This window comes from Drosophila miranda, chromosome 2 (assembly GCF_003369915.1).
Source record: "Drosophila miranda strain MSH22 chromosome 2, D.miranda_PacBio2.1, whole genome shotgun sequence".
NCBI classification, from domain to species: Eukaryota; Metazoa; Arthropoda; class Insecta; order Diptera; family Drosophilidae; genus Drosophila; species Drosophila miranda.
Window position 1 is genome coordinate 26,854,321 of NC_046675.1, and position 22,157 is coordinate 26,876,477.

Consider the following 22,157-nt stretch of genomic DNA (forward strand, 5'->3'; position numbering starts at 1 on the left):
CCACTATTTAAGTCAGGCAGAACCAGAACCAGAACCAGAAACGGAAACGGAAACCCCCCCACAATAACATACCGAGTATCGGGATCGGATTGGGCCAATTTGTGCAACGTTTCAAACTAAATTAAAAAATAAACGGAGTAATAACAAATTAAAAGTAAAAGAATGAACACAGGCTACCGGCTAACGACTACCCACATAATGTTCGATTAATTTATTATAAATAAATGGTGAAGCTGAACGAAAAGAGGAATCCAGATCGGAACATTCGAATTGGCATAGGTGTGGGATATATTGGATCGATTCCAACGGCAAAACAACAACACACCATCTAGGGTCTTTTGTGGAGCAACACACTCGTTCGTAGTGCCCTGCCCTACCCTCTCTCTCTCTGTCTCTCTGTCTGTTGTCATTTGCTGGAATCGAGACTTGGATTTAAGGGTTTAGGCGTTCAATACAGTTTTATTAACATTTATGTTTAATTTGGATGCGTTAGATTTTACATGTGTGCCTCCTCCCCGCTGTACGCTGCAGAAACGTATGCGAGGCCGAAGGCGGGGCGGGGTCTAATGTACTTAGAACTTAGAGCTAAACTTGCTGGCTACGAGCTAGGCGTGTGTTAAGCTGTCCATAAGTGATAGGCAGAAGTAGAAGTACAATTAGAAGTACAATTAGAATAGAGGCTAAAACATAGACAGTATCTAAGTGGTAGGCAATTGTACGATCGTACGATTCTACGTGACAAGTACAACATTTTCACGATCATCTTAATCTTTCAAATTGAAAGCAATATGTAAACTATACAGAGAAGTGCTAAATATGGCTGTTCAACGTTGATGGGCTGGGCGGGCCACTGTGTTGCAGGCCAGCGCGGGATGAGAAAGGAAGATGAGTACTTGCTCTGCAGCTGCTTCGGCTTCTGGTGGTGCCTCTGCTGCTTCTGCTGCTGGCGCATGGGTGTGTACAAGTGAGTAAAAACCACGCAGCCGACGATGGACACGCATGGGCACGGATTATAATTGTAGATTAGAGATTTTAAAAACACTTAGGGCTATGCAGCGCCAGGGACTCAGTTGCGGCGCGCGCGACGTCGTGCGTTGCCCGCAAAGGCATTGGGCGCACCCGGATGCTGGCCGCTGTACAAATTGTCCAAGAACTCGTGCAGCGTGGCCTCGCTGGAAAAGAAGAGACCAGTTGCCAGTTAAATGCCTTGGATACGGATACGGCTATCGCCGCATTCTCCTTACCTAACGCCGCTGACTCCACCGCCTGGATGGTGCGCACCGCGGTCGTGGTGCGGATGCGGGTGCTGTTGCTGCTGCTGCTGCTGTGGGTGGTGGTGTGGTTGCGGCTGCTGCGATGGCGGCTGCTGCTGGGCACCGCGAACTATGCGATACTGCACCATATGCGAATTGGGCTCCAAATGAGACAGGGCGCCCTTCTGGCAGTTGGCCCACTCGGTTATGTCGTACACCTTGCCATCCATCAGAGCCAAATATTTCCATCGCAGACCCATCATACTTGTCTCGGCCCAGATATCCCCCTGCCACGAAAAAAGACACACAATAACTACAAATACTTCCTACTCAGAATGAGGGATACTTACGTCCTTGGCAGAGTGACGTATCTTACAGGAGGCACATTCGCGCGCCGCGTAGTGAGGACGTTCGGTTAGTTTGCGAGGGTGGCGTTGGGCACAGGTGCTGCATCTGCAATTCATCGCAAGTTTTAGCTTTTGCTGCCTTTCGGCACATTGCGGTCACATACCTTATAGTGTTGGCTGCCTCAGCCATTTTGGATTGCAGCTGCGACAGCAGATCATGCAGCTCCGTCCAGGCCTTCTCGGCGTGCAGAGTCTCGGCGATGCTTTGGTCATAGAGGAGACGGTTCTCCTGCAAATAAGAAGTAAACGGATCAGTTTGCACTGCCATCGAGGTGGGATTTTGTGGATTAATGGGTCCACAGCAAACCGTACCGGCTCCCCGATCAACTCGAAGGCCCGCTGGAGCACCTTGAAAGCCTCCTCCGCGCCAGCCTGTTTGTTTTTGTCCGGATGCACCAGCACCGCAATTTTCTTGTAATGCTTGCGGATCTGCTCCTGCGAGCTGTCTGGCGGCACTCCCAGTATGCTGCAACCAAGAAAAATGTGTGTTTAAAGGCAAAGCTTGGGCATCGTTGATCATGGCGGCTCACCTGTATGCATCTTTTCCTTTACAATTAAGCAGCGAGTACATTGCTTCCTCGCCTGTCTGCGGAAGGCGTCCCGTCTTGAACGATTCTGAGGTGGGTTCCGGTGGTTTCCGCTTGTAGAATCGCCGCCAGAAGGCCCAGCGCGAGTTCTTGGCGAAACGGGCATCGAAGCGTCGCCAGTAGTTGCGCCACCAAATGCTCGGCTTGCCGGAGTTCTGCTTCAGTTCCTTGTGCAGCTGCCGCGCATATGCCAGCCCGGCCACATAGGCCAAAGCCAGCCTATCATAGGCCATGCTGAAGCCCAGCACGACAATGTCGTAGACCAGGTAGAACAGCCAGGTGAGCAATTTCAGAGTGTAAATCCACCAGGTGTGCAGAATCCGCTTCGCCAGCTCGTAGTTCCTGTTGCTGGACAAGCTGCTGGCGTGGGAGGGCGAGTTGGATGAGGAGGAGTAGGCGTTGTTGCTTCGATTGCGCTTCGAGGAGTACGAATAGCCAGAGCTGTTATTCGAGTTTACGTTCATGTTTGAGGAGGAATATCGCTTGGACGAAGAGGAACTAACATTGTTGTTGTTTGTGTTGTTGCTGTTGCCCGAATTTGGAATCGATGAGGCAGTGGAGTTCGACTGATTTGCATTTGCATTGGCGCTGGGTTTGCCGCTGCTGCTGCTCGGCTTGCGGGACGAAAGGCCTGGATTGATGGCAGGATTCGTTGTCGAATTGCCGTTGCTTGTGTGGTTCTCTCTCTGGGCGCTGCCGTTGCCATTGCTGTTGCTGGCGGGAGTCGATGAGGTGCTTGTCTTTTGCTCGCTAGCCCTAACGTTGATCCTTGTCGGTAAGGGCCGCTTCTTCTCCTGGTTGGTGGCTTTATTCGTTTTGATCTGAGCGGCCTGCTGCGTTGCAGATTGCTGGGGCTGGGGCTGGGGCTGTGGCTGCGTCTGCTGTTGTTGTTGCTGTTGCTTTAGCTGTGCCGCGTGATTGGATTGTCCACGCTTCTTTCCACGACTGCCATGGGCATGACCAGCATTCGAGGCCAGAAGAAGCGGCGTGTCCTTTGCATCATGCAATGGAGAACGTTTCGCAGTCCGCATCTCCCGACCGGCGACGCCTTCCTCTTTACCCTGCCGTCGCTGCTGCTGCTGCGGACTTGCATAGTCCAATCCGTTGGCCGTGCGCGTCTCGCCTCCTGAGCCGCTCGACTGCGTGCCCTTGCTCAGGACATCCGAGTAGGACATTGGCATGGGCTTCACCTCGGCCACAATGCGCTTCTTGCCATCGGGCTGACCTGTCACCACAATAGGGGACTTACAGACGGTGGCAGTTGGCAAAGACTTGGCGGCCTTTGCGGCCACAGGCATTGGGCTTGCAGGCTTGCTCAATTGCTCCGGCACCTGCTGCGGGGGCTGCTGCGTCGCCTGCGATGGCTGCTCATGGTGTGCAGGCGGCGGTGACTCCTTCTGGTTGGTGGCGTTTTCATTGATCTCGTCCCCGAATTGTATGTAGCTGCCTCCAGTCAGATTTGGCGACCAGTTGTTCACCAGATTGTTGATGAGCAGATTTGCGCTACTTGGAGGGTGGAGGACTTGCGGAGGAGGGGGCGGAGGTGGTTGTGGATTGGGATGTGGATGTGGATGGGGCTTGGCCTGCTGAAGGTGGGCTTGAGGCTGGGGCTGTTGCTGGGGCTGTGACGGTTGAGGCTGTGATGCCCCAACCATATTCATCTCCGGCTTCGGCAGCAACGGACTTGCGGCGAAAAGTTCATAAAGAGGCGTCGGCTGGGGGGGTGTCGGTGGCGGGGCTTGGTGATGTGGATGCTGGTGGTTCAGTGATGCCATGTTGATATGCGTGAAGTGGGGAGCAGTGCCGTCGTTGACCGGGCTCTCGGGACAGTGATACACTTTGAGAAAATTCCCATGCCCCACGGGCAGCACCGAGTAGGTCTCGGGCTGTCCAGGCTGGCCCGAATAAGCCAGGTTGTACAGATATTCATTATACACATGGGGCTGCGGTGGCGGCTGCGGCTGTTGCTGCTGAAGATGCGGCGGAAACGGGGCACCCAAGTGCGGAGGAGGCGGTGTCCACATCATGGGTCCGGGCGGAGCCTGACCATGTTGCTGATGAAGCATAAAGTTTTGATGATGCTGCTGATGCTGCTGATGTTGCTGCTGCTGCTGTTGATGGGCCAAAAAATTCGCCATCTCTTCCGTGTGGGGCAGAACATGATAGGTTGCAGGCTCCCCGCCCCCACCAATCTCATCGCCGCGGTCATCCTGACGTGTCGCCATATCCCGCGACGTAAACGCAGAAGCGTGCTCTCGAGCCTGTGTCTTTTTCACACACTGAGCTCTGCGCTCTCCTATTGGAATTTCATTCGTCTACGCGTGTCCTTCGTCCTGACGAAACATTTACGGTCTACAGCATTTCCAGCGAGGGCCGAGCTGTGAGGCATTAAAACAATCAATAAGTATGCTGATCTGCTTTTTGCAACGTCTTTTTACGCGAAACTCACAAATAATGTCCAACGCGTGCGAGTGTGAGTGTATTTTTTATCGTCTTATTGCAAACGTCAAATATAAGAAGAAGAAGCTCATTGCGACCAAACTACTCCAAAACATCGAAAACAACGAGCATCGAGGTTTTTCCACCGCTAGCAGCCAGTCACAGGGTGCGTGCACGCACAACAAAATTATTATCCATGAAATTATCCATGATTCATTTCGAATCGAATATTAAAAATGAGTTGATTCACTATTTTGAATTGAAATATATATTTTTTAAATGTAATCTAGCAGTTCCCGGCAAGTTGTCAATTTCCAAAGTATCGATAAAATACATCGATAAGTTTTCATCGGCTGGAAACTGTAAATGCAACCCTAATTTGGTTAATTTAAAATATGAAAATGAATAATGTTTTTTGTTAAACAAATGAATTTAACATGTGTGTGAGACGACCGCTCGTGACTGTGGTGCGCGCTGGACGCCATAGCTATGCCAGCGGACTGAAGTTGCAGCAGCTGCTGGCGAAGTCCACACAAAACTTAGGCGAGTTCGCTGAATTTCGCAATTACATCGTTCTCCAGGAACACGATCCTGTATACACCATAGGAATTCGGAGCAAGAGTTATACGAAAGACGATGAGGATCGGCTCCGAAAATTGGGAGCAGAATTCCATCGCACGGATCGTGGTGGTTTGATTACGTTTCATGGGCCTGGTCAGCTGGTTGCCTACCCCATTCTCCACTTGCGGCAATTCAAGCCGAGTATCCGCTGGTATGTGGCCGCCCTGGAGCGCACGGTAATAGAGACATGCCGACAGCTGGGTATTCCAGATGCTACGACCACACAGGACACAGGCATTTGGGTGGGCGACCACAAGATCTGTGCCATTGGCGTGCACGGCTCTCGTTATGTCACCACACACGGAATTGGCTTGAATTGCTGCACTGATCTGAAGTGGTTTGAGCACATCATCCCATGTGGAATCGAGGGCAAAGGTGTAACCTCCCTCACCAAAGAGCTGGGCAGGCACATTGGCATCCCGGAGGCCAGTACTGCCTTTCTCAGCAGTTTTGCCAACATTTTCGACTGTCGTGTAGCAGAGCAGGCCGATGCGGTGGCACGGGACACAAATTAGCTTATCGTTTTGATTGTGATTTCTCTAGGATACAAATGTTAAAGAATACAAATCCTATACAAGATTTATTACTATTGTGTCTAGACGAAACGGGCTTTGTTCAGGTCACATTTCTTCGCGCGCCCGTCAGTGGGAATCTTCCCCCGACTTTCCATTTCCAGGCGACCGAGCTCACGTATTTCTGCCTTGCGCATTCGCCGATCCTTGCGAGACTCCAGCGCATTGTTGAAGTAGCGATCTCTGAAGTCCTCCGAGGGCGTAGGTACATGTGTTATTCTGGGCTCTGAAGCTTCTGCGTGGCTGTATTCCGAACTCTTCTCATAGGTGAGCAGGCGGCGGGACGTGTTGCCAGTCAGGGGCTGTTCGGAGTTGGCCACCAGCCGCAAATGCTTGTGATGTGGCAGCATTGCCTCATCGTAGTCCTCTCTGAGTGGGGTGGGTGAATTTTTTAATTTGGCCAATCTATTAAATGGATGGGTTCTCACCGATGGAAGGGTAGCCAGCAAACGAGGCGTCCTCCTAGTTTCAAGTGCTTCGCAGAAAACTCGAGCAGATCGCAGTACAAGCTCTGCAGGGAATAGTGCGAAGTGGACGGATAGTGGACCATATCCTCACTTCGTGTGTCCTCTTTGGCACTCTTTTTGGTCTCCACCTTTTCTGTGGCCTCGCGTATTCCGTATGGAGCTAAAAATTCAAATTTCGGTTTAGAATTCACTGGAGGACACTTTGCGCCGCAATACTGCTCCACCTACGATCGGTTATGATGCTATCGAATAAAAGGCGAGGGTGCCAGAGAGGATTCGAGAAGTCGGCTACCAACACATCCATGTAGCGATCCGCACACCCATACTGCTTCAGATTCGCCCTGATGCTCTCATCCCTTTCCCGAACCCTTTGGGATATACGGCTGGGCCGGCATTGCGCATGCACCATCATATAATCAATGTCGGCTCCCAAGACATACCCACCGAACTTGGCTGCGCTTACCAGCAATGAGCCCGTCCCGACGAATGGATCAAACACCAAGTCGCCCTCACGCACCATCGCTTGGTTGGCCATGAGCAGACTCAGCTGAGCATCCATACTGGTGTTTCCGATGAATTTTCGCTTCTTCAAAGAGAGATCTTTGATCAAATGCCTCTGACCCTGAGCCAGAAGCCGTCCGAAAAGAATGTCGTCGGGCACAGGAGGCACTGCTTTTGGATCCAAGCCCCAGAATTCTATGTACCACCACTCCACCTGAGGGTTCTTCAGATCGACAGTGCCTTCAATGGGTAAGTAGTCCATCGTCTCAATCTTCTCAACTTTTTCCCGCTGACTAAAATGCTTGTTGTAGGTCTCGACAGTGATTTTAAAGCTAACATCGGAGCTGAAGAGGCGCGCGATCTCTTTGTGGTGCGTATCCACGTGAGAGCGAAGTCTATTGTGAAACTCTGGCAGGGTATTGGAGTGGGAATAGAGCTCGAATATAGCACGCAAGGCAATGGATCGGGATGCATACTGCAAAGCAGTCTTTTCGTTGGGGAACTCCACCAGCCAGAAGGGTTTCTGCAAAACACAAGTTAAACAAAGTTAAATTAACTGACAAGTAACTTACCAACAGCTGTTCGGACACTCGTCGAAACTGAAAGCCAAACATCTTAGCAAGTGATTCGAACTCTGATATTCTGAAGTCGACATGCTCCTGTGCAAACCATAGTATATATTTCTTCCACATTTTGATTGTTTAGCTCGTAGTTTTCGTGCATTTGCGAATTGTTCCCGCGTGTTGTTGTTTACATCTGGCAGGCTGGCCGAGTTCAAATCATCAATAGCTATCGGCAGCTATTGATAACATCAATGTCGTCCAGCCCTGGCTAGTGCTGCCATTTTAGCTTCTTTTAAGTAGATTTGGCTTATTTTAAAATCAAATACTTGAGAATTAATTAAAATGCTTATACTTGAAATCTAGCTTATTTAAAATTTCATTCACTTTTTTGGCTTAAAAAAAATTGTATTGTTATATTTGTTAATTTTTATCGAGAAATCGGACAAAAATTAAACCATACCATCCAATTTTGTGTGTAAATGTATAGTAATTTTTCGTTGATAAATTTTAGTCACACTACAGTATTGCACATGTTTGCAAAATTACAAAGTCCAAAAGTGTTTTATACAAAAAATTTCCACAATTTTTGGTTGAATTTCAATGAATTTAAGGAGGGTCTACGCAATGTGCCAACTGACCCCACAAAAGCTTACTTCTGCTTTTGAAAGGCAACAATTGGGGCCAAGTCATGCGAATTACGCCAGCAAAAGGCTGCAGTTTGTTTGTACACTCGGCCATAGCATGATGAAGTGGATAAATCATGCCATTAATTTAATAAAAAATTCAAAAATCTATATCAATAAACTTCAATAATCCATTATTTTAATGTGTTTTTATGGTATGCTTATTTTTAAGCTTTTTTTCATTTGTAGCTTATTCTAGCCTATTTTTTCTTCAATCTGGCAGTACTGGAACTGACAGCCGTAAACTCGGCCATTTTGTGTTAACCTCGAAGGCCACACGTAGGCGCGCCGAAAATTTGTACAATTTTCAGCTCTTCGGGCCCGGTAAACATTAACAAAAGCAACTGCCAGTGTCAGTGCACAAACATTTAATTGAGCAAACATGGCGCGTTATACCCAACGTCCGGAAAATGCTCTTAAAAGAGCTAATGGTAAGTGCAGAAAATTTTCCATGCGGTGGCCGACGACAAATGTCAGACGGCTACTCTCTCTCTCTCTCTCTTACTTGCCATTCGCATTTTAACGTTCCGCGTTCTCTCTCTCTGTGTGTCTCCTCAGAATTTATTGAGGTGGGCAAGCCTTTGAGGGCCCTGGATACTCTTCAGGAAGTGTTCCGCAACAAGAGGTGGAACTATGCCTACTCGGAGACGGTCATTGAGCCGCTCATGTTCAAGTACCTGTACTTGTGCGTGGAGCTCAAGAAGTCGCACATTGCCAAGGAGGGTCTCTTCCAGTACCGCAACATGTTTCAGCTGGTCAACGTGAACTCGCTGGAGAATGTTATCCGCGGCTACTTGAAAATGGCCGAGGAGCACACTGAGGCCGCCCAGGCGCAGTCCTCCGCGGCTGTGGCTGTGCTGGAGCTTGACGACTTGGACAACATCGCCACTCCCGAGAGCATCCTGATGAGCGCAGTGTGTGGTGAAGATGCCCAGGACCGGTCCGACCGCACCATTCTCTTGCCCTGGGTGAAGTTCCTCTGGGAGTCGTATTGCCAGTGCCTGGAGTTGCTTCGTGTGAACACCCACTGCGAGGCGCTGTACCATGACATCGCTCGCATGGCCTTCCAATTCTGTTTGAAATACAATCGCAAGAGCGAGTTCCGTCGTCTGTGTGACAAGCTGCGCAAGCATCTTGAGGACATCTGCAAGAGCAGCAACCAGACCACAGGCGTCTCGATCAACAAGGTGGAGACGCAGCAGCTATGCCTGGACACCAGGCTGTATCTGCTCGACTCGGCCATCCAGATGGAGCTGTGGCAGGAGGCCTACAAGGCCATCGAGGACATCCACGGCCTGATGGCCCTCTCCAAGAAGACGCCCGTGCCCAAAACGATGGCGAACTATTACCAGAAGCTTGCCATGGTCTTCAGCAAGGCTGGCAATCAGCTTTTCCATGCCGCCGCCCTGCTCAAGCTCTTCCAGCTGACGCGCGAGCTGAAGAAGAATCTGACCAAGGACGACCTGCAGCGCATGGCTGCACATGTTCTCCTGGCCACCCTTTCGATTCCTCTGCCGTCGGCCCATCCGGAATTCGACAGGTTCATTGAGGCGGACAAGAGCCCTCTCGAGAAGGCCCAGAAGCTGGCCGTCCTTCTTGGCCTGCCCCAGCCGCCCACTCGTGTTTCTCTCATCCGGGAGGTGGTGAGTAGCAATCGTAGAAGCTCCGCTGAAGGATTTTCGAGTGTTAATCGAGTATTAATCCCCTCTAGGTGCGGTTGAATGTGCCGCAACTCGTCTCCGAGGATTTCCGGAACTTGTACAACTGGTTGGAGGTGGACTTCAACCCCCTGAATCTCTGCAAGAGGATTCAGTCCATTGTGGACATCATCGAGACGGGCCCCACGGAGACCAACCTGCTCAGCCCCTACATTCAGTCGCTGAAGGACGTCACCATCATGCGCCTGATTCGGCAGATCTCGCAGGTGTACGATAGCATCAAGTTCAAGCGCCTGCTGGAGCTGGCCACCTTCTGCAACATCTTCGAGCTGGAAAAGCTGCTGGTCGAGTCGGTGCGCCACAACGACATGCAGATACGCATCGATCATCAAAAGAACAGCATCTACTTTGGCACCGACCTCACCGAGAGTCAGCGCGAGTACCGCCCGGATGGACCGGCCCTGCAGTCGATGCCGTCCGAGCAGATTCGCTCCCAGCTGGTGAACATGTCCACCGTGCTGACCCGAGCCGTGTCCATTGTCTATCCGAATAGGGAGCGCGATCAGCGGGCCAAGCTGCGCACCCAAATGGTGCACCACTACCATGAGATCAAGGATCGCGAGCACCAGCGCATTCTGCAGAGACAGAAGATCATCGAGGATCGCAAGGAGTACATCGAGAAGCAGAACAACGCGCGCGAGGAGGAGGAGGCGCGCCGCCAGGAAGAGGAGTCTCGCAAGGCCAAGCTGGCCGAGCAGAAACGCCTGGAGCTGGAGCAGGAGGAGCGCGAGCGCAAGCGCCACCAGAATGAAATTCAGGCCATCAAAGAGAAGAGCCTCAAGGAAAAGGTGCAGCAGATATCGCAAACCGCCCACGGCAAGAAAATGCTCTCCAAGCTGGACGAGGAGGGCATCAAGAAGCTCGACGCCGAGCAGATCGCCAAGCGCGAGAGCGAGGAGCTTCAGCGCGAGGCCAAGGAGCTGCAGTCGAAGCTCAAGTCGCAGGAGAAGAAGATCGACTACTATGAGCGCGCCAAGCGCCTGGAGGAGATCCCTCTCTTCGAGAAGTATCTGGCCGAGAAGCAGGTCAAGGACAAGGAGTTCTGGGAAGCCACCGAGAAGACGCGCATCGAGAATGCCATTGCTGAGCGCAAGGATGCTGTCAGCCAGCAGGAGCGCCTCAAGCGCATGTATATCGACCGAGATGAATTCCTTGAGGCTCTCAAGAAGGAGCGCGCCTCCCTCTACGTGGAGAAGCTCAAGAAGTTCGAGATCGCCTTGGAGGCGGAGCGGAAGAAGCGCCTGGCCGACCGCGTTATTCGTCGTCGGGAGGATCGTCGTCAGGCCTTCCTGCGCGAAAAGGAAGAGGAACGCCTTCGCAAGGAGGAAGAGATCCGCCTGGCGCAGGCCGCAGAAGAGCGTGCCGCTGCCGAGGCCCGTCGCCTCGAGCGCGAGGCTGAGGACGAGAAGCGTCGTGCCCAGTACGAGAAACAGCGCGCCAAGGAGGAGGAGGCCGATCGTAAAATTAAGGAAGACCGCGACCGATTGGCTCGGGAGGTGGCCGTCGAGCGCGAGCGTAGTGATAAAGAGCGCGACACCTGGCGTCCACGTGGAGGCGACAGGCCCAGCGCAGCGGTAGCTGCAGCTGGAGGTGGCGGCGGAGCCGGAGAGTGGCGTCGTGCTGCGGCGCCAACAGGCGACCGGAACGAACGTGCCGGGGACCGCAACGAGCGTGGTGGAGAGCGCATGGAGCGTGGCGGGGATCGGATGGAACGTGGAGGAGATCGCATGGAGCGCGGCGGAGAGCGCACAGAGCGTGGAGGAGATCGCATGGATCGCGGTGGCGAACGCATGGAGCGCGGTGGAGAACGCGGCGAGAGAGGTGCAGATCGCGATCGTGAGCGCAAGGACAACGAGGGCACCGACTCCTGGCGTGTGCGTCGCGAGCCAGATTCTCAGCGTGGTGCGGGAGTCAAGGATGCCAGCGGTAGTGCTGCCCCGCCATCTCGAGATGATAAGTGGCGACGAGGCGGAGACCGCGACCGCGATCGTGATCGTGACTTCCGCAACGATGGACCGCGCCGGGACAGAGACGACAGAGATGATCGCGACCGTGGTGGCTTCCGTCGCAACGATGGGCCACGCCGCAATGATGATGCTGCACCGCGCGAAACCGGTGGCAACTGGCGCGACGCTCCACGTCAGAGTGATCGTGACAATCGTCGCCCTGCTGGCGAGAGACGCGACCGCGAGGTGCGTGGCGGCGATTTGCGCGGCCCAGAATCCCGCGCACCCAAGGAGGGTGGACCCAGCGGTGGTACTGGTACTGCTGCTGGTGGTGGCGGTGGTGGTGGCAACTGGCGCACTGCACCCGGCCCACGCGATGAGCCCGCTCCCAAACGCGATCAGCCCCAGGACAAGGGTAAGTTTTCCCTCACCCCCGTCCAGCTTTGAAGAGTTAATAATAATTTAATTCCCACAGAAAACAAGGCCGTAGACGATGGCGAATGGACTAGTGTGAAGCGTCGTTAAATTATCCTCGAGTTGAATCGGCTTATATATATATATATGTGTAGTTATCCCCCGCATTTTCGTCTATACAAACCATACTAACCCGAACATGTTTTTCTGATTTTATACTACTTGTACGTTGTCGGGTCAGAAGAAGCGCTATACAGCTCAATAATTAAACAAATGCTTGTGCCAGATGTTCGGATCGGAAATCTGCATCCTTAAAGTAAATTGAAAATAAAATAAATATGTTCCAACCTAACCAAGTGGAATTCCTCTCCTCATACGTCATCATGACCATTTTGCATTCACTGTAGGGTATTAAAAAAAGAATTTGTGTTTGAATTAAAGCGATAACAGAGCGCGCCTAACAGCACTTGTCAACAAATGTTACTAACAGCGGGGAGAGTATGTAAGGACGACGAGGTTGAGTTCGTACAAAGACTATACATACAGTATGTATGGTTAGTAGCGCTGGCCTAAATGTTGTATGTAGCCTTATCAGGGTGACCGCTTACGGAATTTTTCATACTTTTCGGTATTTTTGATGTCAAAATTGAACCGACGGTATATTTAAGGTATATCGGCATATAGTGGTATATTTTGTGAATTTCACCAATCTATTAAATTTAATTTTCAACGTTATATAGAAATACAATAAAAGCAATTATGTAAAGCAAGCCAGTCAAGTAGAAAATAAATTCTCTAATCGGATAAAATTATGTGGGCATGGCTAAATTTTCTATATAGCTGGTAATATTCCACGGAATATCAAAAACGAAGAATATGTAACATAGAACTTGAATTCGTCAGTATATTTACGGTATATTTTTCAAAGGAGACGGTATATTTAGAAATATTTCTGTGGGACGGTATATTTTTACGATAAGTTCGCGGTCACACTGCTGGCCAATGGTGGGCACCACCGATAGTAGACGATAGGTTTTCGAAAAACATCAACAGTGCAATCGATAGTTCTCCACCTCTAGTTCAAATCGAGACATTGTTGTTGGTTAATTCGCCGTTCTTGTGACCTTTTTTGCTAAACCCTTTTTTAAACAAAAGCCAATAAATGCAATTATTCTAATTATGCAAATCAAGTAGGAACTTGATTCACCTATCGTATAAAATTAAGTGGGCATGGCTAAATGTTCTATTTAGCTGGTAATATTCCACGGAATATCCAAAACGAGGAATATGTAACATAGAACTTGAATTCGTCAGTATATTTACGGTATATTTTTCAAATGAGACGGTATATTTACGTATATTTCATAGGGTCAGTCACTCAGTCACACTGAGGGGCCCGCGAACTAACAGAATAACATTGCCGCGCAGCCAGGTCCACGTGAACATATTTTGAGCAATGTGATTCATAAACTTATCAGATAAACCGAGCGTGAAATGAATTATAGTGGCGTTCGAATACTATAATCTGTGAATTTGAATGAAAGTGTCAGTGAGACATAGCTGGATATCGTTGCCGACGCTTTTTAAACCAATAACGTAGATTAAGGGACCTGTGCTTGTGTTGGTGCTGCGGACGCAGCGCTCAACATGTGAGGTTAAAGCAGACAGACAAACAGACGGCGGCAACAAGCTATAAGAAACAACAATTTATACACAGTAGACATAGGATTAGGATTCAAGATCAACAGTGAATAGGTGCCGTGCGCAGGCTGAAATATCCCAAAGGTAATATATGGCAACTGAAAACCACCTGAAAGCTGATCCAGGCGCTCCAGCCGCGGAGTGGGTGCTCTGGCGGGTCATCAAATTCGCAAGAACACTAATACGTACATATGTCGGTGAATCCGTTTCGCGTACATTTATTTATTTCGAATGAAAACAGCTTTTTAAACAAAATGCGGCTGGTGTCTATGAAGGGGTGTGAGTGTGGTGTGCGGGTGTTCGGGAAATGTGATAGCGAACTGTAGCAAAAGTGTAGTCTTGAATTTGATTGTTGTGTTGAGGAGCATAAAAAGCACATGGCGTGGCGGCGGCGTTTACCCATACAAGCGTATGCGCGCGCACACACACCCACACGTGGTCCGTGGGCCCGCGACACATGTGCGGCGGCTTATCTTCTTCTTCCATCTGTCTCTCGTCTGTGTGTGTGCGTGCGCATGTGTTTTGTTTTTGTTGTTAGCCCGTGATTTAAATTTAAGCCACAGTACGGGAACTCCTCTAGGAGCGGCGGCTCAGACGCTGTGAATCCTGTGGCCTCTCCATCAGATGCAACGTGCATCCACCCCATACCCCGGGATGCACGTGAGAGGGTGGGTAAAACTGCATGTTGCTTTCTCCTGTCAACGTGCCACGCTGCTTTTTGCTGTTCCGTTTTGGGCCGCGGTGCATTGCTGGCGTTGCCAACTTGTTGAGTCTTGCGCGCGCGAAATTTGAATTTGGAATTATCTAATGTCTTTGTATGTGTGTGTGAGTGCTCTTTGTCCAGTGTCGATCAATTCATATGTTTTTTGGGATTATTGTCTATTATTTGTTAGTGTGTAATGCTTAGCAATGAGATTTTTAGGCTTTCTTGTTCTGCTCCTTTTTCTCATGCAGCTCGCGTCTCATCGACAGCGTGTCATGCTTTGAGTGCATTTTCTGGATAATCTGCTCACGGTTCAGGAGCAGCTCCTTCAGCTGCTGCAGCACTATCCCATCAGTGCCCTCCGGGAGCTGTAGGGACTGCTCGACAGTAACGCCTTGGTCTTTCAGGTCGATGAGCTTTTGGGCCAACTGTTCGTCTGTGCCGCTGATGACGAAGTAGCCGGTTCGGTCAATGATCTCAATGGAGTCGTCTGGACGGATGGTAACAGATTTCCGGGCTTTCTCGGGCTTTTTCACACTATTTGCAGGGAGCTCGGGCTGCAAATGGGGCGCAATCTGTGCGGCATCAGCCTGCTGTACTGGGGGATGTGTGGACGCGTCCTTCTCGAAGTCGAATTCGTTTTCAGTCTCGATGCTCGCCAAATAGTTTTCGACTGCATCCAATGTCTCTGGAATCAGCTCCATTTCACTGGGTGTGAAGTTCAGCGAGGACAAGCTCGGCGACACTTCTCTCTGGCGCCTCCCATAGATCTCCGGCTGGGTCTCTTCGCCCTCAACCGGCAAGATTCCCTGCCAACGAGTCTTGATTTCCTCGCAGATCTTATTCAGCAATGGGATATTCACCGTCTTAGGCGAGTTTTCAGTGTTCATGGTGCTGAAGCCCATATGTTTATGTATTTTGTTCCATATCGAAAGCAGACGCTCCTTGGCATGCTTCTGATGCCCGGGGTGAATCTTGCGCCACATTTCCCTTTCCGTGCTAGTGCCAGGGCCAACGGCAGCGGCAGCGGCAGGGGCAGCGGCAGGGGCAGAGGCTGAGGCTGAGCCAGCAGTCCGAGGCTTAGCCCCAGAAAGGGGCTTGGTCTCAATGTTTAGTGCCTCGGGCTTCTTCTTCGGAAGCCTTCCACTGGGCACTGGGTTCTTGCTGTAGATTATCGACTCCACCAGTTTGCACGATTGTGTCCGCTTCTGTGTCAGTTTTGCTGTCTTGTTGATTGGAGCAGTCCCTTTTCTGCCACTTGTCGGTGGCTTTGGCGGTGATAGGGGCGTGGCTGCGGGGGGCTTACCTTCTGGTGTTATCTGCTGCTGCTTCTCCGGCGGCTTTGCCTGAACCCTTTTCACACCCTTCACAGCGGTCACTGGTTGTGGATTCTTGAGCGCCTCTTCTTCTGCTTGACGTGTGGCATCGGCTGCCTTCCGCTGGCGACGTGTTAACACCTTTTGTGGCATGTTTTCCCCTCTACGAATATATATATTCAGAAAATGGCAATTTTTTCAATAATATTTTATGATTTTACTACTTGATTTCTTGTATTTCTGTTTCACTTCGAAAGCACATGCCAAATGAACAATTTCTGCCTCCTTCAAGTCATCTTGACAGGCTTAAAGTGTCAAAAGGCACTTTCGATTACTCGCTATCGATACTCGATACATATCTTTTCCAAGGCTACTTGAAGAAGGAGACGATGTTTCCCCGGAAGAGTTATTGTTTTTGCATTGAACAGAAGGAGGCATCTCCGAATCTCCATTTGGTAGTTGTTAATATGTACTCAGGTCCGTGAGTGTGTGGTTTTTGCCTGGCTCAATGGCAATGGCTCAATGATTGGTGGAAAGAAAGTCCCTGCGGTGTGATTCCCCCACCATGGTTAGCTTCTGCGGGTGCTTGATATTCCACTGTTTATCCCTCGGAGACGGATGTGGTATTTTCCTTTTGGCTATGTCTCGACTGCTACGATTATATCTAACAAAACCGAGTCTCTGCATCTCTTCCGGTCTGCAGCAATCCCCTTGACACGAGATGGACTCCCGATTGCTGAATGTTTTCCACGAGGATCCCTTCGAGGGAAACTTTGCAAAATATGAGACCGAGCCGAACTTCTGGTCTCCCAACGACGAGTAAGTACTGAATACTGGAGCTGACAATATGTATGCTTATGCATCATTTGTTTTATTCTCGGTTTCAGCCTGCAGTTGACGGATACACTGAACGGAATACTGCCCATTGCGCCCACAGACGCCCACTCCCTGCTGGGCCACGACGGCGACGAGGAGGTGGAGTTGCAGAGCAGCAAGAACCTGGTAGGTGGTGGCCCGAGAACTTGAAACACTGAACTGCTCAGGAGGCTAAATGTGTGTATCCATCTGTTTGAATAGCTGATCTACAGCGATTGCGTGGAGCAGCAGCTGAACGACCAGGAGGCTAACGCACTCAATGCCCAGGTCTATCAGGCCTTCACCGACAGCGAGGTGGAAGTGGCCTATGAGCAGCGTCATTTGAGCGCCGCAGGCCAATATGATGATCTAGCCGTTGCAGGTCTTGGAGGAGGTCACATAGAGGAGGATGAGGAGGAAGGGGAGGATGTGCAGAGTCAATGCAGCAACTCTACGTTTCGCACGCGCACAGATAGCTCCTCAATTGGCGACTACGAGTCGCACTCGAGCGACTACGACGACGATGACGAGGAACCAGTACCGGAACCGGAACTGGAACAACAACGGAAGCACGATACGAGTCTGCTCAGAGACAATGTCGATGCATTGGATGAGTACAGCGATCGCAAGAGTCGAACGCTGAGCACCAACACCATAGTCTCGGAGGCGGATGCCCTGGGGCTGAACATTGACGCTAATAACTTTGATCTGGCTGATTTTATCACTAAAGATGACTTTTCGGAGAACGTAAGCGCGAGCCGCTTGGCAGAGTCGAAGCGGATCCAAGAAACAGCTCCACTTACTCACTCCAAAGTGTCATCAGAGCCACCATCTACTCCATCAGCCGGTGCTGGTGCTGCCAATGCTTCTGTTGTGCGAAAACCTACAGCTGTACCCACGAAGCTGCGCGACTCTGACGACGACTCAGACTCGATCATCGATGTGGAAACTGTCGATGTGGTGGACGTGGATGAGACCTTGTGGGTCAAGGGCAATCTGGAGCAAGCGGAGGCAGCTGCTCCCGAGGATCTGTGCTATGTGGACAATGTGAAGGCCGATCCATCCTGGTCTCCGAAAGGGTCTGCGAAGAAGCCACTGTCTCTTGCTAAAGAGGTGAGTGCCAAGAGTTTTGACTCTCAGTTGAAATACCTAAATGCTCTCTCGCCCATTCCACATTTAGCCCAAGCTGGCGCCGATGGAAAACCAGGAAATCCAGGCTCGAGGAGCCACCGGCTCAGCCAAGCCGAAGGCCACAAACAACATTTGCCTGGTGCCCAACAAGAAGCAGTGCGACTTCCTCAAACGAAAGGTGGCGGGAGGTGCCGCGTCCAAGTCGAATAAAGCGGCCTCGAAGAAAACTCAAGAGGGCAAGAAATCTGCAATCGGCAGCAAGCAGCAGCGGCCTGCCGCCAGCACTGGCTTGGGCCTGGGAGGGAAGAATCTGGCTCTTCTCAAGCATGATCGGGAAGCGGCAGCAGCAAGCGTGCCGCCAGTACCAGCAACAGCAACAGCAACACCAACAGCAACAGGTACTGTGGCATCGACACAGGCGCCCAAACGAAAACTTAATCTGGAGGAGTACAAGCAGCGTCGCGGTGCCGGCGGTACTGCCGTCGCCAAGACCGGCACGAAGGTCAAGCCCACGCCTCCCAAACAGCCCAAGTTGGAGCAACAAACGACGGCCCCAACTGGCGCAGTGGGTGCTCTGGGCGCGCTGAAACCAATGCCAGTTACAACGCCTTCGAACCAGCAACAACAGAAGAGCGTGGCTATAGCCCAGATCGTCAACAGTCTCAAGTGCCCCCCCATTAAAGGGGGGGCAACAGCAGCAGACCTGCCTATGGATCCCATTACTGTGGCCAAGAACAAGGTGCTGCGCATGCTGGAGATGAAGCGGGCCCAGCAACTGAAGATCATCGATTCGCGCGTGTCGGCAAAGGTGCCGCGCGTAACGAAGCTGCCGCCGCTCAAAGACATTGTGAAGGACACGTACCGCGTCGAATTGGAGGGGGACAACAACAGCGAGCCTCCAGCAGCAACAGCAACAGCGACGACGCCCAGAAAGAACATACTCCGCCCCGACTTGGACGCACTGATTATTGTTTCGGCCAGCTGTAACACGGACATAACGATACCACCGAACCAGCTGAGCAAGGCCTCGCCTCGCTCGCTGCTTAAGTCCTCGGTCCTCCTGTACAACATGTCCAACGGCACGGACGCGAAAAAGAACATGAGCAACTCCCTCATAGCCAGCATACAGACCGAGGTGGTGCGACAGACCAGCAGCACGGCCATGGCCACGTTGCTGCCGAAGAGCAATGCTGGCGGGGGCAAGGGAGCCAAGCCCCCGAGTGGGGCTGAGACGAACGTGCCGCATGGCGAGGATATGGTGATCATGCACTTGCCCAAGAACCGCGAGCGCAAAACTCTTGTCAGCATGTATACCCAAACGGATCTGCAACCCGAATTTCCCCTCCTGGTGCTGCCCGCCACCACGCGGCAGTCACGCGAGCGCTCTAGGCGCAACTACCGCAAACGGCGAGTCCCAGGCTCGGATGAATCTAGTTCCTCGAGAGGTTCCACTTCGGATTGCAGCAGCCTGGCTTCGTACAGATCCCGGTCACGGTCACGTTCCCGTTCCCGTTCCCGCTCCCACTTAATAGAGCGGCTGCGCAGCTTGGATGCAACGGCCACGTGCGGAGGCAGCAGTTTTGGCAACGGGGGCTATTCCTCACGTAGCACGCACCGCCACCGCAGCTCGGTTAGTTCCTCATCGTACTCGGAGGCGGGCAAATATGAGCGCCGACAGCGTCGCACCAGCTACAACAAGCGACGCTCGAAAAACCAGCAGCCAAACCGGGCCGGCTACTCCAGTTCGGGCTCCGAAATCAGCGATCGGGAGCGTAGTCGTAGTCGCAGTCCGCAGCGCCCCTTGCGGCGTTCTCGTTCGCGCTCACAATCTGATGCGCGCTTCGAAAACAACAACAACAATAGACGGGGATTTGTGGATCGGAACGTATCACAGCCGGCGGTGGAGGAGCGCCGCATTGTGTATGTGGGTCGCATTGAGCAGGAGACCACCAAAGAGCTGCTGCGCCGAAAGTTTCTGACCTATGGCAACATTAAGCAGATAACAATACACTACAAGGAGAACGGGTAAGCAGTGGAGAGCAGAATACTCCAGCAAACAGAACTGCAATTCTAATCGCTTGTTTGTTACTGTTGCAGCATGAAGTACGGCTTTGTGACGTATGAGCGAGCGCAGGACGCATTCACGGCCATCGACACAAGCCCAAAGGATCCACAGATCAATATGTATGATATTAGCTTCGGCGGAAGACGCGCCTTCTGCCGTGCCTCGTATGCCGATTTAGGTGAGTGTCTCAAACGAGTCGCAGGCTAAGGTTAAAGGGCCTTTGAATAACATAACTCACCCTTCGCCTTTCGCAGACAATGCTGGCATCAACAACTATCACTCATATGTGTTTCGCAAGGAAGCACCGGCCCCAAAGCCGCAGGAGGACTCCTTTGAAGCTTTGTTGCTGAAAGTAAAGGCAAAGCTGAATGCTGGCAAGCCAGAAACACCAGCAACTGGACCAGCAGCTGCACCGGCGCCAGATCACAGTCAGATTTGACATCTTTGCTCCAGCAGACAGTTTTTCGTATTTTTACTTTACTTTTTACGTTTGTTTAGCCTGGAAGGTGAGCATCCCTTCCTATCCTTACCTATCTATATGCCACACGGCATGGCATGTGTCCGTAGACCAATCCCCAAAGTTTCCAACTCTGACCTGAACGCCTGATTATAATTTCTAATCATTTCGATATCGTACACTAGTTGACAGCAGAGCTATGCGTTGCAAGCAACGAGACTATTACACTATACATATATGCTAGGATAATTCTGGAGGGCGAGAGTGGAAACTACTACAACTACAAATGAGACAAGAAATTTGAACGAAAATGGAATTGTGATAGCCGCACGTAAGGTGCACACAAAGTCATTTATTGCGGATAAGTTAGCAAGAAATCCAGAGAAGAAACGGACTCCACAGACTCAGAACAGCCTTGTAACAATCCATCATCTATCCACCCCCATACAACCATACACCCCTGAAACTGAACTAAAGTATAAACGTCTGAACGAGCGAGAGGTGACACCAGGTCGCAGAAATAGCGAGAGGAACACGCTACACAGCCTTTCGCTGAATAGAATATAATATATGTACAGCGATCATGCATATATCTATAGTTGAGAGAGCAAGGAGCGCGCATGCTACATGCGTCGGCCACGAATTAAACTGTTGATAACTAAACTTTGATATTAGTTTGTAAAGAGAATATTTTGTATGTACGTTTAATTTACTCGATGTCCTTTGAATAACCACAAACAACCACACAATATAGAACACACAAACACCGAGCTGTTTAAATACGCCAAACGTAAACTCTGCAAGCACACAATCCACAGAAGCAAGACCGAAATTAAAACGTAATTCGTTTAAGCAAATAAATCTAATCCAAGGAAGGAAATTATTTCATTTTTCATATCGAAATTACAAAACCATGAAACCCAAACTGTGGCACACATACAGTGTAGCCTAAGCCACAAAAATCGTAATCGTACGAGTAATTAAGTAGACACCACAAATTGTTCCTTAAGTTCTTTTGTACAATTATCCTTTTTATAGATTATTAAATGCTTGTTAGATCCAGCAAAGTGAATTGAAACCTAGCTCTTTTTCTGGTTTCCGAGGAGGAGATGATTGGCTCCCAACACAAGGCACGGCCATTAGTTGAGATTAGTTCATTTACACCATTTGGATGTCGAACTTCTCTCCCCCCACTCCTCCATGGAGGAAGTTCACACCATCTGTGACTGATGACCAGTTCAAGTGCAAATTCCTAGTTCAGGTTACTAAATGTTTCATGGGGTTCGGGGCACTCTCGCAGCCTCGTTCCAAACATCAGTGACTGCAACTTCTGCCTGCCACGGAAGGTGCTGCAATCCATGTCAAGGCTGTCAGGAATATCCGTCCTGATTTCCAGCATTATTTCTCCCATTAATGTCGAATTGTTCCGCCTGCACGCCTGTGGGACGTTTATAATAAAGCAGCACGCTCCAAACAGGACCCAGTAGAGGAGTTTCCCACGGTAGGAGGGAACTATGTAAGAGATTTTCCAGCCCTGTACAGGGGCCCTGTCAACCATTCGCCTGTGCCAGCTGTGGAGGGCAGGAGCAAAACCATATAATACTGAGAGCTGGCTACGCAACTGAGGGAAGACCGCAACAAAGGTTTCAAATTGTATTTCCCTTGGCTCCGATTCCCTGCACGGGCAGCTGCCACAGTTGATGTCTGTTGGGCTCATGTTGGTGTCGTTCTGGGGCTTCCTTTGTCCTGGCTCTTCGT

The 22,157-nt window shown here is 50.8% G+C and overlaps 6 protein-coding genes across 9 annotated transcripts; 3 read left to right on the forward strand and 3 right to left on the reverse strand.

Moving 5' to 3' along the window:
• Positions 1-431: 431 nt before the first annotated feature.
• On the reverse strand, positions 432-4,822 carry LOC108155515 (putative mediator of RNA polymerase II transcription subunit 26). 2 transcript variants are annotated; one of them, XM_017286356.2, is made up of 7 exons: positions 4,697-4,822; positions 2,191-4,625; positions 1,973-2,126; positions 1,765-1,889; positions 1,604-1,706; positions 1,245-1,540; positions 432-1,172 (listed from the first exon to the last, which is right to left on the reverse strand). In XM_017286356.2, the coding sequence occupies exons 2-7, from the start codon at positions 4,470-4,472 to the stop codon at positions 1,067-1,069; spliced, it is 3,066 nt and encodes a 1,021-aa protein (XP_017141845.1). In that variant the 5' UTR covers positions 4,473-4,625; positions 4,697-4,822; the 3' UTR covers positions 432-1,066. The 2 variants fall into 2 exon arrangements, with proteins under 2 accessions (XP_017141845.1, XP_017141844.1); XM_017286355.2 differs by having other exon boundaries at positions 2,191-4,822.
• Positions 4,823-5,021: 199 nt separating this feature from the next.
• LOC108155518 (putative lipoyltransferase 2, mitochondrial) lies at positions 5,022-5,890 on the forward strand. Its single transcript, XM_017286364.2, has one exon. It carries the CDS (start codon positions 5,124-5,126, stop codon positions 5,820-5,822), a length of 699 nt encoding a protein of 232 aa, XP_017141853.1. The 5' UTR covers positions 5,022-5,123; the 3' UTR covers positions 5,823-5,890.
• LOC108155516 (tRNA (guanine(10)-N2)-methyltransferase homolog) lies at positions 5,830-7,647 on the reverse strand. Its single transcript, XM_017286357.2, has 4 exons — positions 7,420-7,647; positions 6,575-7,370; positions 6,308-6,506; positions 5,830-6,248 (listed from the first exon to the last, which is right to left on the reverse strand). The coding sequence occupies exons 1-4, from the start codon at positions 7,537-7,539 to the stop codon at positions 5,903-5,905; spliced, it is 1,461 nt and encodes a 486-aa protein (XP_017141846.1). The 5' UTR covers positions 7,540-7,647; the 3' UTR covers positions 5,830-5,902.
• A 686-nt stretch (positions 7,648-8,333) lies between these two features.
• LOC108155528 (eukaryotic translation initiation factor 3 subunit A) lies at positions 8,334-12,523 on the forward strand. Its single transcript, XM_017286389.2, has 4 exons — positions 8,334-8,524; positions 8,652-9,736; positions 9,805-12,172; positions 12,233-12,523. Exons 1-4 carry the CDS (start codon positions 8,476-8,478, stop codon positions 12,280-12,282), a joined length of 3,552 nt encoding a protein of 1,183 aa, XP_017141878.1. The 5' UTR covers positions 8,334-8,475; the 3' UTR covers positions 12,283-12,523.
• Positions 12,524-13,547: 1,024 nt separating this feature from the next.
• LOC108155529 lies at positions 13,548-21,477 on the forward strand. Of its 2 annotated transcripts, XR_001775049.2 has the most exons (8): positions 13,548-13,956; positions 16,595-16,710; positions 16,779-16,893; positions 16,969-17,859; positions 17,927-19,902; positions 19,975-20,120; positions 20,197-20,448; positions 20,585-21,477. XR_001775049.2 is itself a non-coding variant. In XM_017286390.2 (7 exons), exons 2-7 carry the CDS (start codon positions 16,613-16,615, stop codon positions 20,379-20,381), a joined length of 3,411 nt encoding a protein of 1,136 aa, XP_017141879.1. In that variant the 5' UTR covers positions 13,548-13,956; positions 16,595-16,612; the 3' UTR covers positions 20,382-21,477. The 2 variants fall into 2 exon arrangements, 1 of the variants encoding a protein (XP_017141879.1); XM_017286390.2 differs by having other exon boundaries at positions 20,197-21,477.
• LOC108155530 lies at positions 14,067-16,556 on the reverse strand. 2 transcript variants are annotated; one of them, XM_017286391.2, is made up of 2 exons: positions 16,116-16,556; positions 14,067-16,054 (listed from the first exon to the last, which is right to left on the reverse strand). In XM_017286391.2, exons 1-2 carry the CDS (start codon positions 16,151-16,153, stop codon positions 14,791-14,793), a joined length of 1,302 nt encoding a protein of 433 aa, XP_017141880.1. In that variant the 5' UTR covers positions 16,154-16,556; the 3' UTR covers positions 14,067-14,790. The 2 variants fall into 2 exon arrangements, with proteins under 2 accessions (XP_017141880.1, XP_017141881.1); XM_017286392.2 differs by having other exon boundaries at positions 16,113-16,556.
• Positions 21,478-22,157: the final 680 nt, after the last annotated feature.

Coding starts and splice junctions, on each gene's coding strand:
- LOC108155515 (XM_017286356.2), bottom strand. CDS start 4,472: ATGGCGACACGTCAGGATGACCGCGGCGATGAGATTGGTGGGGGCGGG. Junction 2,127..2,190: donor AAAGGAAAAGATGCATACAG/GTGAGCCGCCAT, acceptor TCTTGGTTGCAG/CATACTGGGAGTGCCGCCAG. Junction 1,890..1,972: donor TCGAGTTGATCGGGGAGCCG/GTACGGTTTGCT, acceptor TCTTATTTGCAG/GAGAACCGTCTCCTCTATGA.
- LOC108155518 (XM_017286364.2), top strand. CDS start 5,124: ATGTGTGTGAGACGACCGCTCGTGACTGTGGTGCGCGCTGGACGCCAT.
- LOC108155516 (XM_017286357.2), bottom strand. CDS start 7,539: ATGTGGAAGAAATATATACTATGGTTTGCACAGGAGCATGTCGACTTC. Junction 6,507..6,574: donor CGATAGCATCATAACCGATC/GTAGGTGGAGCA, acceptor TTGAATTTTTAG/CTCCATACGGAATACGCGAG. Junction 6,249..6,307: donor TGCTGGCTACCCTTCCATCG/GTGAGAACCCAT, acceptor CACCCCACTCAG/AGAGGACTACGATGAGGCAA.
- LOC108155528 (XM_017286389.2), top strand. CDS start 8,476: ATGGCGCGTTATACCCAACGTCCGGAAAATGCTCTTAAAAGAGCTAAT. Junction 8,525..8,651: donor TGCTCTTAAAAGAGCTAATG/GTAAGTGCAGAA, acceptor GTGTCTCCTCAG/AATTTATTGAGGTGGGCAAG. Junction 12,173..12,232: donor CGATCAGCCCCAGGACAAGG/GTAAGTTTTCCC, acceptor TAATTCCCACAG/AAAACAAGGCCGTAGACGAT.
- LOC108155530 (XM_017286391.2), bottom strand. CDS start 16,153: ATGTGCTTTCGAAGTGAAACAGAAATACAAGAAATCAA. Junction 16,055..16,115: donor ACAGAAATACAAGAAATCAA/GTAGTAAAATCA, acceptor ATATATTCGTAG/AGGGGAAAACATGCCACAAA.
- LOC108155529 (XM_017286390.2), top strand. CDS start 16,613: ATGGACTCCCGATTGCTGAATGTTTTCCACGAGGATCCCTTCGAGGGA. Junction 19,903..19,974: donor ATACACTACAAGGAGAACGG/GTAAGCAGTGGA, acceptor TTACTGTTGCAG/CATGAAGTACGGCTTTGTGA. Junction 20,121..20,196: donor TGCCTCGTATGCCGATTTAG/GTGAGTGTCTCA, acceptor CGCCTTTCGCAG/ACAATGCTGGCATCAACAAC.